Source organism: Buteo buteo, chromosome 12 (assembly GCF_964188355.1).
Source record: "Buteo buteo chromosome 12, bButBut1.hap1.1, whole genome shotgun sequence".
Classification (NCBI taxonomy): domain Eukaryota; kingdom Metazoa; phylum Chordata; class Aves; order Accipitriformes; family Accipitridae; genus Buteo; species Buteo buteo.
The window spans coordinates 18212436-18231070 of NC_134182.1; the positions used below are offsets into that span (position 1 = coordinate 18212436).

General features: G+C 41.4%; 1 protein-coding gene across 7 annotated transcripts in view; it reads left to right on the top strand.

The window, feature by feature from the left end:
- TTC7A (tetratricopeptide repeat domain 7A) overlaps positions 1–18635 on the top strand; it is a 193925-nt gene that overhangs the window by 138656 nt on the left and 36634 nt on the right. For 5 of the 7 annotated variants that reach the window (XM_075042871.1, XM_075042870.1, XM_075042872.1 and 2 more), the window contains 2 exons: positions 2202–2336; positions 14919–15121. In XM_075042871.1, the coding sequence (XP_074898972.1) occupies positions 2202–2336; positions 14919–15121 (338 nt within the window). Of the gene's footprint in view, positions 1–2201; positions 2337–12427; positions 12522–14918; positions 15122–18635 lie in introns of those variants that run through there. The other 2 variants (XM_075042875.1, XM_075042874.1) reach the window with 2 other exon arrangements.

Genomic DNA, 18635 nt, shown 5'->3' on the forward strand with positions numbered 1-18635 from the left:
AATACAATCAGACCAGCATTACATACTAGTGCTTGCAAGAAACACAGCTCCAGAAAGTCTCTCTGAAAGAGGGCAGTCTTGGCAGAGAAATGTAATATTGAAAGTTGCTTTCAAAGCATGCTAACATCATCAGGAGTGCTAATATAAGAATCTGGTTAGGCTGACTGCAAAATCCCCAAAGCCCATGTACTTTTTTCCAAGTTTGCCAATCTAGAAGGTGGGAGGTCTGCCCTAACTTCAAAGTGCTCCTAATAACATCACTAGCTGTTCACATGGCCATTTTCTTGTTGCCTCTGCACTGCAAAGAAGCTGTCTGTTGGATGGCTGGGGGTGAGTGCCTGGTAGTTTTCCATGTGTTAAACAACTCTTAGAGTTTCAGTGAAATTTCTCCCAGATGGAGGTAGGGATGGAAGAGAGGAGTGTGAATGGGCCAGGCAAAGGGAGGAATCCCATGCAGTGAAACAGGCTGAAGATGGATCTGTTAAATAAACTGTTAAATATAATAAACTCTCCGTGCAAAGCAGAATGGCTTTTACCCTACCATTAAAGCCGTAATTGCTACATTACTGCACTGTCATCTCTTGGAACATTAGATCAGGAATGTCTTTGAAAATACATAGGAATTTAAGAAATGCATCTAGGAAGAGCACATTTGCATTTTCCAAGGGAGCCATGAGAGGCGCTTGTGCTGCAGGGCTGTTTTGAAGTTCTCCTGCTTAAAATGAATGACATTAGTTAGCGGTGAGATAATGGGACAAATATTTCCCATAGCAGTTTTAGGCTTCAAGTTGCACTTGCGACCTCTCCCTAACCATGACGCTCTCAGGGGCAGGCAGCACTGCCTCGTCTTAGGTAAAAGCTGTAGGCTGTATCCTGCCCTGCACCACAAAGGTGTCTTTGGGAAGGAACGTGGGCCAGAAATGTGCCTCCCCTTGCGCCTGGCCGAAGGCTGGCTCCCAGCTCAGTGTTCAGAGGAGCGCCAGCCAGGGGACCATGCTGCTCTGCTTGTCAGCGCCCTGGCCTGGATGATGGTCTGCTGGTGAAGAGGTGTGGTTTAGCAACCCTCTCTTCAGCACACGCCAGCTGGAAAAGCATGCTATCCCTCTCGGAGAGATCACTTAATGCATATGCCCCCGTGACAGGTTTTTTGCCCTTCTGTCCCTTCCCTTGCCCAGAGCCATCCCAGCTTCTCTGAGTACTGTTCCTAGGCTCTGCTGCTCCCACAGGGTGGCTGTGGTGAGAGAAAGCGTGATTTTAACTCCGGGATCTTGTGGTCTACAAGGTCAGCCTGTAAGGATAGATCAAAGGGTAATGCTAATCGGCGCAAGTGCTTCAGTCACAGCAGCTCTCCAGAGAAAGAGCTTATCAACCTTAAAGTCACATTAAACATATGTATATTAAATATTTATTTCCCAAAGCTTTACAAAGCCAACTCTGAAATCTCATTTTGTAGCTTCTTATTTTGTTACCATCCTATTGGTACCCTTCTGAGAGGTTGCCTCACCAGTATAATCCCACCAGCTGCACTGGAGAACATGGTATCTGCCCATGTGTTCTTCTTTGGACTAGCTTTTGATGTCATGTTTTGTCCCAGAGACGTGGGCATCAAATACTTTATTCTTGTGTAAATGTTAAAGTGCATACTAAAGGTTAATATAGTCAAAGCACTGAGCTCTCTGCTCCCCAAGGTTAAATGAAAAAACATGCTGCCTCTAAACCAGTAGAACAATATTGATGTCACTTGAAATGTGTGTGCTGTGTGAACGGTGCCAAGCTACTCTAGTGCTATACTAAGATTTTACATTATTGGGCCATATTTTGTAATTGTGTGGTGACAGTGTGCTTATAAAACAGGTTACTTATAAGTATTCGTGGGAAATATTTGATGGTAGAGCTCTGCTTTCCAAATGAGCGAAATACAGTTGCTTCTTTGATGAATGCTAAGCAGACCTTTATAAAATTGCTCTTTCTTAATTCGCTTGTTAGAGCTGCAGCCCTTGGGTAATTTAATAGGGTTTTTTCAGTAAATTAACCTTTTATAAAACATGGTTCTCCAGTTGATCATGCCAGAACTCAGTGGCGTTCTTATTACAAAAAACTGATGCAGTGACTGGAGAATCAGACCTGCTGCCTTAATGAGTCAAAGAAATATCCCAAAGAAGTATAAAATGCATTATTGTTCATGTTTGTTTGGTCCATAGGATCACAGCGAGCGTCTTCCCTTGCTGCATCAAGACTGGAACAGGCCATGTCCGAAATAACTATGCAGAGCAGTGCAGTGAAGCAAGGACCTATGCAGCTGTGGACAGCTCTTGAACAAATTTGGCTACAAGCTGGTAAGTCCTGGACCACCTGGAGTTCCTTCTTCTCTCCAGTGGTGAAAGAGATGACATAAGTATTGATGGAGTAGTTGAAATCAGTAGCTGAAAATCGCCTTATTTCAGCAGAAAATCTACTTGTCTATCCCAACTGGTTTTTTAAATACCACTTATTTGAGTCAATATAACAAAAAAAATACTGGAGTAGTGCAATTTTTCAGCTCACCTCTATTTTTCCATAACACACAGAAAACTTCAGTCATCACTAAAATATGCTTTTAAAAGAAGAGAGTAGGTTGTTCTTCATTAATAAATGGTAGTTGGTAGGGACAATTATTTGCATTCTTTTTCTATGTGTTTCCCTGTATTAAGACTGGGCAAACCATGTATAAAATGTTATTTAGACTGGGAACTTTCCAATCTTTGCTGAGGTTTAACTGAAAATTATTTTAAAAAGCAAGTCCTCTACTCATTTATCCCTGATTGTTTGAATCTCCCAAGGACTCATAGGTTGCATGTCAGTTCAAGACACTCATGCAGAGATGCTACAGCAGAGCACATAAAGGGAAAAGAGGACAGCGAGAAGGAACTCTACCCAGAGGCAATCTCCAAACTTAGGAGAAGGTTTTATGTAGGCCATTTGGTGAGGAACAGAGTTGCCCAGCACATTCTGCATTTTGCACTCCAACATTTCAGGACTGATATAAAGAGTTCTGACTCTGCAATTTTGCTTTTAAGTGACACAGCTTGTCTTCCACAAGTGGGCCCACGGTTGTGCACCTGAAATTACATTTGAGTGCTGTGGTTGCTTCTTAGATGTCTCTGCTACCATTTGCAACGAAAAAGTGGAGTCCACTGGAACCTCGCTGATAATTTGCTATTCTGTATACAGGAGAGCCCTTCAAATTCTCATTTAGCTAATCTGTACAATTAACAATTCTCACATAAAACCTGGCAGTCTCACCCTACTTCTCAGCAAAGATTTTTATAGCTGTTTTTGTGGGCCATTTCCTACCAATTAGACTTCAGTTCTGGTACAAAATATGTGATATTCTTTTTGTTACAATTTGACTAACTATTAAAGAACAAAAGAAGTTACCTTATGGAATGCATCATCCTTTAAGTTAATCACATGTGTTCACTTAATGGTTTGTGTGTATGTAAATTTCAGTGATGTGCTGTGGGCTTCAAAATCACTAGCAAGATTTTGCTTTATTCAGTTTATGCTCCTGATCTAAGGCTGCAGAGGAGGCTGGTGGGGAGCAAAAAAACCCAGAGTTTATTGTGATGACAAGTCAGGTGTCTGTTGTCCATCATCCTGCAGATAGCTCTAGGCAGTTTACATTTTTGCTGCTGTGTGAAAAGACAAAAGCAATAAAGACCTAGTGCTTGCCATGACCTAGCTGTGAATTGCTACGATTACTTTTCAGTGTAAATTGAGTGCCTTTCTCAAAGGTGTTAATTCTTTTAGATAGAGTTTATTTTTGTAAGCTGTAACTTTTCTGTCCTATTATTTTTTAAATCTTTTTTTTTTCTTGCTTATTTTTAACTGGACTTGAATCAGGATCGATATTCTGAAAATACATACTGTTACTGCTTTGTAATTTCATTACTGAAGTCAGTTATTGTTATGGATGCAGCTTAATGAGCTCTTAGTGAGGTATTGCCCATTGTCTTCTCACAGTAGTGTGGAAGTCACTGCATTCTGGTATCCTGAGGAATGAGGAGAGGTGCGGGTATTTTGGGGTAGTCTTTACTCTCTGTGGAGAAGGGGACAGCACCTGAATAATTAAAGGACCTCTTTGAAGTAGGTCAGATCTTACACTGGGCTTAGTGAGTGGAATAGTCCAAAAGGGTATCACTGATCCTCTGTACTAGAATCTTTCTGTCATGGTTTAACCCTAGTCAGCAACTAAGCACCACGCAGCCATTCAGTCACTTCCCCCCAACCCAATGGGATGGGGGAGAAAATCGGGAAAAGAAGTAAAACTCCTGGGTTGAGATAAGAACAGTTTAATAGAACAGAAAAGAAGAAACTAATAATGATAATGATAACACTAATAAAATGACAGTAGTAATAATAAAAGGATTAGAATATACAAGTGATGCACAATGCAATTGTTCACCATCTGCCGATCGACGCCCAGCTAGTTCCCAAGCAGCGTTCCCCCTCTCCCCCCAGTTTATATACTAGACGTGACATCACATGGTATAGAATACCCCGTTGGCCACTTTGGCTCAGCTGCCCTGGCTGTGTCCCCTCCCAACTTCTTGTGTCCCTCCAGCTTTCTCGCTGGCAGGGCATCAGATGCTGAAAAATCCTTGACTTTAGACTAAACATTACTTAGCAACAACTGAAAACACCAGTGTTATCAACATTCTTCTCATACCTAACTCAAAAACATAGTACTGTACCAGCTACTAGGAAGACAATTAACTCTATCCCAGCTGAAACCAGGACACTTTCCCATCTGGAAGGAGGGAAAAGGAGGAACAGGTATAGTCAAGAAGTCGATAACTTGCAAAACAGAGATATTTCATAAACAACAAATTAAACAGAAACATGTAGTTAAAAACAGTTGAGGTAGTCACATGCTTTTGCGTTACAACTCACCCCAAAATTAACAGCTGTGGAAAGCCACAGGTGATTAGTGTAACATTCTGACACCTGTGTTCCAAGTCCCTTCACATTCATGAAAGAGCTGCACCAGTATGCTGTAGATTTCTATCAGGTTTAGGTTGGACTTGTCCTTTTTCAGTCAATGACTCATCTTGTGACTCTAGGCAAGTTGCCTAACTTTTTCATACCTCAGTGTCCTATCTCTAAAGAGAAAAAATGTTAATCTGCCTTTGGGAAACGACTCGTGTATTGTTGGTTTTGTTGTCATTAACACTTTAACCTTTTTAACATGAATCACAAATCTCTAGATAAAATTATTATAATGTCCTAACCTCATACTACAGTAAAGTTATAACAATGCATCTGTCCTTTTCAGGCACTAACCGGACGCATTTGGCTATGTCTCTCTGTGTGGGTAATGGATTTAGAGTGCCAGGCTGCAATTGTGTCTGGGTTCCATTAGAGCCATTACAGTTCCCATGCCTCTTCACATCCCAAGGCATGAAAAGTAATGGTACCAACCAACTGATCCGTTAAAGCTTTCTGCACTTAGATTGGAGAGAGGTGTACAAAACCAGCTATCCCACAGCTATGTGAGGCTGTTCTTTCATCCCTCCAGCAGCCAGGCCAGGCCAGGCCACAAAGCCAGCACATACACTTGCAAAAGAGACCGTTAGTGGGTGGTAGCTATCAGATGGTGCTTACATGGTGGAATGCTTACTGTACAATAGTCCACCTGCAGCTGCAATAGGAGTTCCTGCCTTGTGCAGAAGCATTCTCAGTCCATCCAAGCTGGAGAGCCCTTGCGCTCCTAACTGGTCTCACAATTAGCACATGAGAATATGCGCATTCCTTTAACAGTGGCTGAATGCGAGGCTGTGAACCCGATGCAAATAGTTAATCTCTTTTGTGCTGTGATAAAGATACTTATCTCACACATAAGAGGGCATAGACTTAGTGTTTTTATCTGTAACTTTTCTGGGTTTATGACCAGCACAGTTATGTAGGGAAGACAATAAAGCAGCAGCTTTGGAAGTGCAGCTCCTAACTCCAAATGTGCTGCACTACAATGGATGCTGCACCTTGTCTTTCCCTGCAGCAATGCTTAGTTCACTTTGGCAAGCTAATTTTTTGTAGTTTCCTGTAAGCAACCGAAGAGCTGCTTGATGGATCTGTGGTCTCTAGGAAGAGTCCTCTTCTTCGTTTTCACACATCTAAATAAAACTGTGAATTCTCACTGTTAATCTTATGTCCAGCTGTCTCTTGTAGCACCAGCTGGGAGTACAGTCATCTGCAGCAGGTAACTTAGCATATTTCTTCAGTGGGCTTCCATATATTCCTGTTTTCCCTGCAGGTAGTCACAATTAGCTTTGGAAGAGTACGAGGTCTGCTGTCTCCAAAGACTAGAGAGGTGGTCCACTCCCTGCAGCAGGCATGCTTTGAATACTAATAGCCATACTCTGTTTCCAAGTGCTCTGCAGCCGTGTTAACACAGCTTGTCTGGTCCCTTTTAACAATCTCCCCCCGTCCCCCCCCCCCTTGAAATGTAATGGCTTCTTAGAAGGAGAGAGTCATCTCATTAGGCTTTAAAATTAATAAGCCTAAACATTATTCTTGGCCCCAAGTCTGAGAAACAGCTCATTTCAGAGAGTACTCAGGAAGGGTGTGTGCTGCGGTGCTGCAGCTCTAGGAGAGGTGGTCTTTATGTGATCCATATGCTAATTTCTCCTCTTTGTTGTTCTTTTCATGACTGAGAGCTTGAATTTAACTTTGAGAGAAGAGCAGGAACTTTGGTGGCATTGGTAAAGCTTGTTAACTCCTTCTACCTCTTGTTGCAGGAAAAGCTGTAAGAGGAATCCTAGAGATTACTGGTGATAATACTGTTTGTGTTACCAAGAGAAATGCCTGACCTAGGAACTATTTCTACCCCTTATTTCCTTTTTAAAATCATGCCAGTACTTCTCCTTTCTATTTAGAAAATACAGTCATGCTGTTTGGCTAAGGAAAATGTACTTGAAATGGTTCGAATTTATGACCAAAATTTACCTTCATTTGAGATTTTTATAACATCACTTTTGACCGAGACAGCAAAGCATGTCAGTACTGAAAAGAAATAGTTTTAATAGTTTTAAGCTCTTTGGGTAACTGGAGTGATTTCTTATCTGAAGTACGTGTGATTATATTTCCAGGCAGTAATAACCTTATGCTCTATTTATGCAAAGCTTTTTAGAATGCTGCAAGCCAGTTTTAATAAGAGTTCTAATATTCCAGCTCCTGTTGCTATATTATTTTAAGCTTTACTTTTAACAACAATGTCCACTTTGTTTGTCTTTACTAGTACTTTATATCTGACAATTTAGCTTCTTGACTAACCCAGTACTTTACCAAATATGGCCACTAACAGCAAAGTAGGTCTGGTAATATGATCTAAGACTGGCTAAATGCCCGCTAAGCACAGTCTGCAAACCTCACCAGGTAGACCTAAGACTAATTTAAAGGAGCATTTAAAGAAAAATTACTAGGATGACTATTCCATGTACTCACAGTGGGGCTGGAGTGGGCTACCTGCTGGCTCGGTAACGTGCTGAAGTTTACCCTAGGGAAAAAAATATTATAATGACCATGCCATGAACAAGAAATGTAACGAGAGCCAGTGTAGCAGAGAGCAGTGAGCTAATGGAAAAACATCTGCTCCCTTGAGTTATGTACAGCAGGAACTTTTTTCCTTGCCCCTTCACAAAACGGTTGTGATTTATTTATTTTATTCCGTATGGGCCAATTCCTGGGAAAAAGCTGTGTTAGAGGAGATGGGCTTTGTTCCACGAGAACAGGTCGTCGGGGCCAGTGGGCTGGAATCTTCAACCCCAGCTGGCCCATGGCCGCACAGCCGCACTGCCGGCACCCTGGCAGCAGCCAAGGTCACAGCCGGGCCCGCCCCTCCTGCCCCTCAGTTCATCCAGCACAGCTTCTATTTGCACAGCTTGCACACGGGTATTTAAATGCTTTTACTTCCTGGCACTTTTAGCAATCCTAAGCCCCCTCAAGTTACTAGCACTGATATTAAAGGTGTTTGGGAGACATCTTTACTGACATTGCCAGAATAGCTGGGATCAGATACAGTCCCGTGATGCAGCACTGGTTGTTGAAGCAATTCTAATATTCTTCTTTCTTTTTTGTTTTGTTTTTTAAAAAGTGCTTTCAAATTTTAGAATTTCAAATTTAGAACTTCCCCATTCCCTGAGTTCATCAGCTCCATAAGCACTGCTGATTTTTATGGCTCTTTACAGTGACACAAAGCAGTATGAAAAGCTGGAGCCTGGCAAGGGGGAGCAGGAGGGAGTCCTTTATTACACAGCTGTTACTGAGGAGAATAAAGGTGTACTGCAAAGATGGCTGCCCTGCAGTGTTTACTTACTAGAAGGGATTAGGAACACTTCACACTAGAGATAGAAATAGTAAAGTAAGCTGATTTTGTCCCCTTTGAAATGGTACTAGTGAAGTTAAAAAGCCAGGAGTGGTTCTGCTAAGCTTCCTGGTTTAGCAACCTCTGTCCTAGGCTTTTCTGGTGCAGGCTAAGGATCACCAAATTCCCCATTTCTCTTCATCTGGATGTCCTTAGGGGGATACCAGGTTTTGATCTACACTCTGCAGCTTGGTTTATTTTATTTTCTATCAACAATGAATTTTAAAAGTCAAAAGGAGTCTTGGCCTTATACCAGTATTGGGCATTTTGGATTGCCTCCCCCATTCTTGAGGCTTCTGGATATTTCTCATTGCTGGAGCAGGATGTGAAACTTCGTGGACTGATAATCCGTTGGCATGGGCGTTCTTCAAAGAGCACATGCCATTTCTTGAAATCCGGGACATGCAAACAAGCATGTGTGTGGTGAACACTCGCTTGTGAAGGAAACAGGCAGCAGCTAGCAATGCTCTTTGTTAAGCAGTCTGTATATCCTTTGCCAAGAGATTGAGAAGAACCTGTTGCACTGCCAGTGGTACCAGAGAACGACAGAGGGTACCAAATACTAGCATTTCTTCAGCTGCTCAGTAAGTTTTGGGCAAGTGATAATGTGTACACAGTCATGAAGAAGGAAGCAGGGCATGTATTCATACCAGAGACAGAAGATACAAATTTATACTTGACTGGGCTGGAATATGAAGACTTAGAAGGCCTTTCTTTGACTATAGCCAGTAATACCTGTTTTGAGAGAGGGTACAAGAAAACCCAAAAGGTGCCCTTCCAACAGAAGCATTTTTATGTCACCTGTATCAGTGGTGGTCTTACTGCCTAAAGATGGTGGCTTGCTTCTCCCAGCTGGGAAAGAGCTTTTTCCTCACTAGTGAGCAGGGCCCCACTTCACATAAAGGAACCAGCTGTCTTGTAGTATTTCAAGTAATGTTTTGACTGTGCCATTTAGCGTAGAAGGTGGCTTGTGGTAGTTCTATGTCTTCCAGAAGCTTTCACTCTAATGCTGTGTTTGTAAATAAAGCAGCTTAGTGGCCATTTCAGCCCCTCTGAGACCCGAAGCCTGGAAATTTAAAGAGGGTCCCTGGACTCCAGTTAACTACCAGTTTGCATGCAAGGACAGCTTTTGAGGATGTAGATCTGTTGCCTCATTCAGAAGAGCAAGTGGCTGATCTCAGGTGTCCTGGTTTCAGCTGGGATAGAGTTAACTGTCTTCCTAGTAGCTGGTACAGTGCTATGTTTTGAGTTCAGTATGTGAAGAATGTTGATAACACTGATGATTTCAGTTGCTGCTGAGTAGTGTTTAGACTATAGTCAAGGATTTTTCAGCTTCTCATGCCCAGCCAGGGCACCTGACCCAAACTGGCCAACGGTGTATTCCATACCATGTGACATCCCATCTAGTTTAGGAACTGGGAAGGGGGGGGCAGGGAATCGCGGCTCGGGGACTGGCTGGGTGTCGGTCGGTGGGTGGTGAGCGATTGCCCTGTGCATCATTTGTACATTACAATCCTTTTATTACTACTGTTGTCATTTTATTAGTGTTATCATTATCATTATTAGTTTCTTCTTTTCTGTTCTATTAAACCGTTCTTATCTCAACCCAGGAGTTTTACTTCTTTTCCTGATTTTCTCCCCGATCCCACTGGATGGGGGGGGAGTGAGTGAGCGGCTGCGTGATGCTTAGTTGCTGGCTGGGGTTAAACCACGACACAGGTGGATGGGAACACATGGCAGTTTCTATTCTTCATTTCTGTATCAAAGGCTTGCATCAAAATGAAATTATTGCAGTCAGGATATGGCTTGAGGAACCTTCCATCTAATCTGCCCGCGAATTGTCAAGCTACTGTGTGCAGGGTGGTGTCATAACATGGAACAATGACTAAATGTCACCTGCCAGAAAGGAAGGGGGGGACAACACAATGACATGCTTTGTCACAGTAATAGCTCTGTATTCACTGCTGAAGGCTGAGCTGTCTCAGAGGAGTGGGTCTTTCCAGATGGCTAAGGGCTGCTGCAGTAACAAGCTTTAATAGCTCCTGAAGGCAGATGATGTGGATCAGAAATCACCTCCCTACACATCCTCACAGGTACTCTCACCTTCTTAAAGTGTGAAGGGCTGTTCTCCACTGTACCATCCTGCTGGGCATCTGGCTGCATTGTGCTGGCCATGTCCCTATGCAGTAGCATTTTTGGGGTGGACAAGAGTAGACAAGTGCTTTAGAACTGGCAGGCACACACAGCTGAGTAATGTGGAGCAGTCTACTTGTGGGAATTAAGTGCTCTGTCTTGGGTGACACCAAATGTGATTTGCAAGGAATGAAGTTTTAACTCTTGGGTTGTTCACATTGCAGAAATACATTTCAAATCTGTTTGATTTTTTGGCTAGAATTACAGTTGTTGCTGCTTCTGTGATGACAAGCACAATCACTCTTGACACTGCTTTGAGACACTTAGGAAATGGGGAACAGAGTTAGTGTTCAAGGTGACGGCAAGCAACTCTGTTCCTCAGACTAGCACTGTGATGCAGACATGGCTAGATTACACTGTTGTTACCCCTCTGATGGACTCCCTAACAGAGCTCTGTCAAATTATTTATCTTGGAGACAAAAAAGGAGCCTGACTGTAGGAGGCCTGGCTTTGTCAGTGTTCTGGGAAGTGCTCTGGGTCTGTGCGTTTGTTACTGGTCTTTGGAGAGCAAGCAGATGATATGCTTCTCAAAATTCTCACTTGATTAAGGATCTTCACTGTAGATGAGCTTATTATATGCTAGCAGAAACAGCTGGGAGAACTAGGAGCTCATGTCAGGACCTAATGATAATCTGAGTGGAGATGTGTGCTGCTCTCAGAGACTGGACCCAGCATTAAGACTGGTGTATCAGTGGAAGTCTAGTTGCAAGTCGAGACAAAGGAGGCTATAGCCACAAGAGGAGACAACAGGTATTTTGAAGAACAGCAGAGTAGGCTGGACAGTACTGCAAGAGAACACAGATGGGAAGCATAAGGTGGATATGAGAAGGAAATGAATCATGCTAGGCTGGACCTTGGAGTCAGTTGGATAGCTGCTCGTTGTCTCAGTGGGTGCAGGCCCAAGCTTCAATTAGTGAATGAAAGGAAACAGTGCACAATTCATCCTGTCTTTGCCCATCCATGCAGTGCACTGTCTCAGCCTGTACCTACAGGTAACAATGCGGAAATATTTCCTAATAATAGTTCACACTCAGTTTCTAGCATTATTCCAGAGAGGCTAATGGAGGAGGTGGTATATCCAGGATGATCATCTCTCTTTGCTCAGTAGCATTCAGAGAGCTTTTGGTAGTACTTAGTTCAAAACAGAATGTAAATTTGTTTAAGTTTTTATGAAGATTGTATTAAGTGAGAGAGAACAAGGAAGCTTGCAAACATGGCCTTTAGATTCAAAGCTGCGAAGGGTGTCAGTACCAAGAATGATGTAGTCCAATAGTTGGGGGTTCATAAAAGGTTTCCCTGAAGCATTGAACCTTTCACAGGGCAAGAATTACAGGTCTTCTGTACCTGTGTGAGGCTAAGGAGATACCCTCTGCTTTGGAGTGGAATTGGGTACCACATCTGTATAACAGAACTTTCTTGCAAGGGCTGCTAATTTCGTCAGATGTTTATTTACAGCATGATTAGGTGATATAAGGAGATAACGCTGAATAATCCAGTGGACAGGAAGCTGCTACGCAGGTAACGCAAAGGCGGGTGTTTCAGTACTTTCAGTACCATTGAGGAAGCAGTAGTTTTACCATGATAAATTTAATGAATCCTTGTTTTTTGGGTTTGATTTCTTCCTCTAGCTGTTTTTTTTACTCCATGTTGCATAAGGGAGTCTTGTTAATCTGTAAATAAAATAAGTATGTAATAGAAGTGAAAAATGAGTTTACAGAAAGCACATTTTAATGCAGGCCTAAACTATTTCCCTTAATGTCTATTTTTAGCTGGATGGGTGCACTCCTTTTCTTTCGTAACCCAAAGGCACCTCTCTCATTCTTTTTTATGCAGATTAGGCCTCCCACACCATTAAATCATTTTTTATTTACTATTGCACCTGCAAAGAAGTGGACTGAACTTTAATATGCTACATTACCATACCATAAAATTTGTAGATCTTATTTAGATTCTGTGTTGCTGCACTTCCTCTAAATAATTGTTATTACTGAAGAAGATTTACAGGCACCATTAAAAGAAAGAGTAAGTACTCTCCATTTTGTATGCATTGAAACACTGGCTGTGCATGTTTTCACATCTAAACCCCCTTGCTCCCAATTCTTTTCTGAAGTGAAACAAGTCACGTTATGCTGTTAGTTGCTAACAGAGGTTTTAATATGGCAGTATCCAGAACTTCGCTGACTTCAAACAGTGCCAGGATTTCACCCCTTCTTTTGTGCTGCTAAGTTTGTGCTAACTTTGCAAATGAAGTGTTTATCTTCAGGCTGTGAATTGTCACTTTGCACATCCCCATCCTCATTATTGCCACATGCACCACACTCAGCTGCTATGCAGCACTTGGCAGGAAAATGCTCTGTTCCTTGGGAAGTGCAAGTAAAATATTGTCCTCCCACAAACTTTTGAATAAGGGTGCGCACATACTCAGCTTGACAAGGTACATGGCCTTGCTTTCTCTTATTATAGATAGCTGCAGCCTCTTAGAGCCAAGGGAAGGGATGCATGCTGAGATTTTATAATAATTAACCAGAGAGAAATGTATATGAGTCACTCTCTAAGAGTATAGCTCTTACCAAGAAACTAATGTTTTGCTCATGTTGACAGCCTTGGAGAATGACATTTATCTGTAGCACAACCTAGGGATGGCTAAGAAATATTCGAGCACTTTCTCGATGATGTCTCACCCTTCTTCTAGAAGGACTACTTCAGAAGTGGAAGGGTGTTCAGCCATGCTATCATTTCAGTACACAATCATTTACAGTGTGCCAGTAGAAGTGCTATTTGTGGTCCCAGTCTCATGTCACATAGGCCAAGGAGGAGCTTTTTCATGGTCAGGCAGGACTGCCTTTGAGATGCTCTTCTGCTCACTTTTATGCAGCAAGCTTCATGTCAGTATGCCAAGTCCCCCCAGTCATCTGGGTCTCCCAGTATTTTGAAACTGGCAGAGTTTCAGAGCTATTTAGGAGGAATTTTTAGGCTAGTTTCACCCCTCACAGAGACTTCCTGAGAATATTCACTACCTTTAAAAGTCAGGGCATTCAAGGTTGTGTCTAATTTCAGAAAGATTTATCTAAATCTGGAGCCTGAATTAGGCATTTCAAATTGGACTCTTGAACTGTCAATACTTAACTGCATTACCACATCAGTTTAAAAAAAAAAAAAAGAGACTTTGAGCTTTTGCAGTGATAACGTGTAGAACACAAGTAGGTTATGGACCAAAGAGCAACAGCTGCTGTATGAAGAAAGAGAATTATTTTATACACCTACATGCATACATCTCTCTCTCTAAAAACACAGTTTCACTTTTCAGTTACGTGTGGCCGTGAAAATTGAGTATTGCTCTTGAAGCATTTTGCAATGATTTAATGTGTAATAAATCTAAAATTAGAATAGACTATTTCACTTGGAAGGAACCTACAATGATCACCTAGTCCAACACAACGATCATCTAGTCCAATGATGATCTAGTCCAAATCCTAAGAAATGTTCAAGATTAACCATGAGATATGTTACAAAATTTGTTTAACATGAGAAATTATTTGATTAACAAATTGACAGTCAAGCACATTAGTATGCTCTTACATTTTTTTTTCCTAAGAAAACCACTAAAATAGCTGCTGATAGCTGAAGAAAGTAAACAACTGAACATCTCTTCCAAGAGCTCTCATTTGTTTTTCTGTAGACTATGTATAAGGAAGTAAATGTCTGAATACACAATATAAATAAGTCTCTATGATAAAAGCCTTTTGGCTTTAATAGTCTCTGAAAAGTTAAGAGACAGCCATGTCATAAACTAGACAAATAAGCAGAGAGAAACATTTTCAGTCATCTTTTAAAATTGGAAGTACTCTTTTAAGTAAGTTACCTTATGTCCAGCTCAGTCAGATGTATCTTATTACTCTGACACGTTTAAAGTTCTCAGTACACAGTGACGGCCTATTCTGTTCTTTTTTTCCTCAGATTATTTGGAAATACATATGATGGCTCCAAGTGGCTACCAGTCCTGCTTCCTTAGGGCTTCATTCAGCACTGTTTACATTCCTGATTGAGGAATCCTTAAGGCCGTCCTCTGTCAGGACAACACCTAAAGATGTCCATGAACAACTGCATAGAGCCCTTAGCATTGAAAAAAGATCCATTCAGTGATTCCACTTGTGATAATAAGCAGTAACCATAGTAGTAACCAGTGTGCAGGATCATAGCCTCATGTTTTAATATACTTAGGGGAGATGATATGTAATTAATGTGAAAAAAGGTCTCTGATTTATTTCAACTAAAGGTAGGGTGGTTTTTGTTCTGTTTTTTCTGTTGTTGTTGTTTTTTTTAGCTGAACTCTTCATGGAACAACAGCATCTCAAAGAAGCAAGCTTTTGTATCCAGGAGGCAGCTAGTCTTTTCCCCACATCTCATGCTGTACTGTACATGCGTGGGAAGCTTGCAGAGATGAAAGGCAATTTGGAGGAGGCTAGGCAATTGTATGATGAAGCGCTCACAGTGAATCCAGCTGGAGTGGAAATTATGCACAGCCTGGTGAGTTTGCAGGGGCTCAGCTCCATTATAGTATTTATGTTCCTGATTAACTGTAATAAGAGGGGAGAGGGCTCATGCTTGCTCTGGATGCCATTGTCTTCCTAATCCTGAGAGCAATTGACTGTTCCAAGAGTAAATTGGGTAGCATAAACCTCTATCTTAAGACTGGATTGAATGTTTTTAACTAATTAGGACTTGTGTCAAAGTTAAATATTTTAATTGACAAAGGCTGATAGTTTTGGAAGTCAATTCACTGCTTTGTTGCTTTTCCTACTAACAGTTATACATTTCAAATAAGCAGTACTCTGATGTTTCAAAAATTTGAACTAAGTAACTATAGAGTATAGATACATGGGGGGCATTGTAAACGTTGGGCTGGAATCTTATGTCTACTCAAATCAAGATAAAGTATGAGTTTACGATAAAATTAATGTTGTTGTCTTAAACTGTGGCTTAGCTCGAACCTTGTGTAGCGGCAGTGACTCTGCATTTATGGGATTTTTGGTAACATTCCTATCCAGCAAGTATTTTTGCTGTTGCAGCATCCCCAAAACAAACTTATTTGCAGACACAGGGCCTAGAGCTTAATAATAATACAGGGAGCTTTATGGAAGACCAAAACCCACTTCTCTTATGAAATCAGAACAGTTAATCGTATTTCATCAATGACATATCTTGTTAACTTTGCCCTTACTAGGTCTCTCTGGGATTTTAGAAGTCTTTCTTGACTAATTTAATTTTTACAGGAATTCTATATCCATGTGACCGCTTTGTGTCTTTGCTAGCAGATTTGTATTTCCTGGTATAAATTTGGTCCTGATGAGGTTTGCAGGCAACTCCAAAACTGAAGGGGTATCAGTGCACAAGAGAAGAAACATAAAGTGAAGCTGTAACTGAGAAAAAATAGTAGAACCTACAGGCAAGGGGTGAGATACTTGGTAATAATGAATGTTCAGTGCAAAACCAGCAAATGAAGAGCTGGTGCATATGTCAGGAGAAGATTACAAAACAGCTATGCACATATCAGGCTTATATGGGGCAATAATATTACTTTGTTGCTGTGATCCAACCTTTACAAAATCAGTTGGTAAAAACCTGGCAAAATAGAATGACGTTGTTTTCTCAGTGTCATGATTTCAGACAAGTCACTGGTATCAAAGCAGCCATCAAGTTAGATGCCGACATGATACTAACAGCTTTCATTTTTGTCCTATTTTATGGGCAGAACCACATACTGTGTCTTCCCATTTCAGTTGCTTGCAATTATCTGAAACTATAGTTATTTGGAATAAAAATTTCTGAGACGCATATCTGCTCTGGCCCAGTTTACTTTGGAAAATGTCACCCAACATGGTCTGAAAATGAGGCTAAAGAAGAGACTTTAAAGGCTTCTGTGACATCTTCTTTACTGTGCTTTAGTGTCTTCAGGTTTTGTCAGGAATGGGTAGTCTTTGTAACATATGAACATGCTTTTTGCCATCCCTAAGAAAATCCTTCCTAGGTTATCCAAGTTATAACCTTTAAAAAACACATTTTATATATGCTTAGTAAATGGGTATTTCTGAAACCTCTGAGTAGCCTATGAATGCTCATTCCCCTCAAACCCTAGTAAGCTCTGTAATCTCTTAGTCAAGAGATGGAAGTAAAATTTAGGAGAGGTGAAAGAGACAGTGAGATGGGGAATTTGGGGGCAGAGACTCCATCCATAAGCAAGCAGGGAAGAGGAAAGGTGAACGCAATAACAAAGTGAGAGAAATAAGGACAGATAGAAAATAAGATAAGATAGGTAACACTGGATAAGACTGGATAGGTAAGAAGAATGAGACTGGGTTAAGGAACCAGGCGGAGACACTTGGGTTGAGGGGTGGGCATGTTGGAAAGGATGAATCAAAGGGGTTGGTCTTATGAGAGAGATAAAGGAGTGTGAATCTGTAAAAGTACTTCCACTCCATAGCCTTCAGTCTCCTTAAAATTCTGTATCTTCCCATCCTGGTGCCAGCAGGTATCAGTGAAAATCACTTGCTTAAGCACATGCCTCATCTCCTTTAGCTTGGCTATGCTGGCAGCCTGTGGCTTACACCTGTTAGCTAAGATAGCAAAGGTCTGGTCTATCCCTGCTGATATAAATCATGGCAGTAGTTACAGGATGCCACATAATGGCATTCCTTTGTATGCTTTTCCAAAAGCTAGGAAATTGCCCATAACAAGTTAGAAGCATCTCATAAGCACTACAGAAAAGCCTGTAAAGAAATTAATCATTCTGCCTTCAGAACAGGGCTGTAATAATGTGCAGTAAACAAGGCTTCTAGGGCTATGCATCAAATAAAAAGGGCAAAAATAAAATATTGAACAGCTGCTAGCTCAGTGATTTTTGTCCTGTGTACTGAATGAGACAGTGTCCCCATGGAGAACTTAAGACTGGGTTTATGCAACTGAGGATATAATGTAACAAGTGGTAAATTCTGCATCTACTTGAGGCTATCAGAAGAAGACTGGATGCCTTTCTGAAATGTATGTATTAGCCAAGCTGTACCATTATTAAAAATACAAGGTCTTGAGCACAGTATGTTCAGTCCCCTACCAGAGGGAAATCTATGTCTTGGATTATGCAAGAGGCGAAACTAGATTATCAGCTAGTTCAAAGTGGCTTGAAACTATGCAAGACACATGCAGGCAGCTGAAATTAAATTCACACATGCTGTTTCAGTGCTAGTCTCCCCAAACATTTGAGTACATAGTTTTTCCACTGTAGTAATACTGTTGTGGATGTGTAATAATTTAAGGAAAGAGGGTCTGGTTATGAGAATTACTGTTTGACTTAGTGCAATTGCCATCCAACTGACCTAGTCCACTGTAAGGGAATACTCTACTGTAGACAGTGCTGATTCTCCCTGGTGTATCAGCATCAATTATCACAGTAGTCATGTCTCTTCCCCTGGGCTCTCAGAACTGGGTTGTCAGAGCTATATTTGGAAAATTCCAACCTGAAGAGTGTTGCTGGCTTTAAATGAAGGGCACAGATCTAGCAATAAATGAGTCCATCGGGTGTCAATAACTTCACTTTTACACAGGATAGAGTCACCACCATAATAAATGCAAGCTCTTTCTCTGCGTAGCTGAAAATGGCTGTGTTTTACTGGGACTGGAGGGTGTTTACAATAGCTGTCAAATCAGTGTGCTTTACATATAAAGCACATTGCTGCATGGAAGAGCAGCACCGTACAGCAGGACTGCAGTGCTGAGTGCATCTGTTGAGGTGGGTAGCACGCTCTGCTGCATCACAGGAGCTGTTGGCACTTGGTGTCTGATACTGTGGATAGGAAACCACAGGCACATTGAAAATACCACATAGTTTTGTGCTGCTTCTTGCTAGCACTTGCAGTTTGTAAGTGATGCCACAGGATCCTTAAGCCTGTATTAAGAATCCACCAACGGCCTTTACAAAGTAAATATTACTGGCTAATACCTAATCTAAGGAAGCACATTTGTTGAGGAGTTCATTTTCATTTGGAAA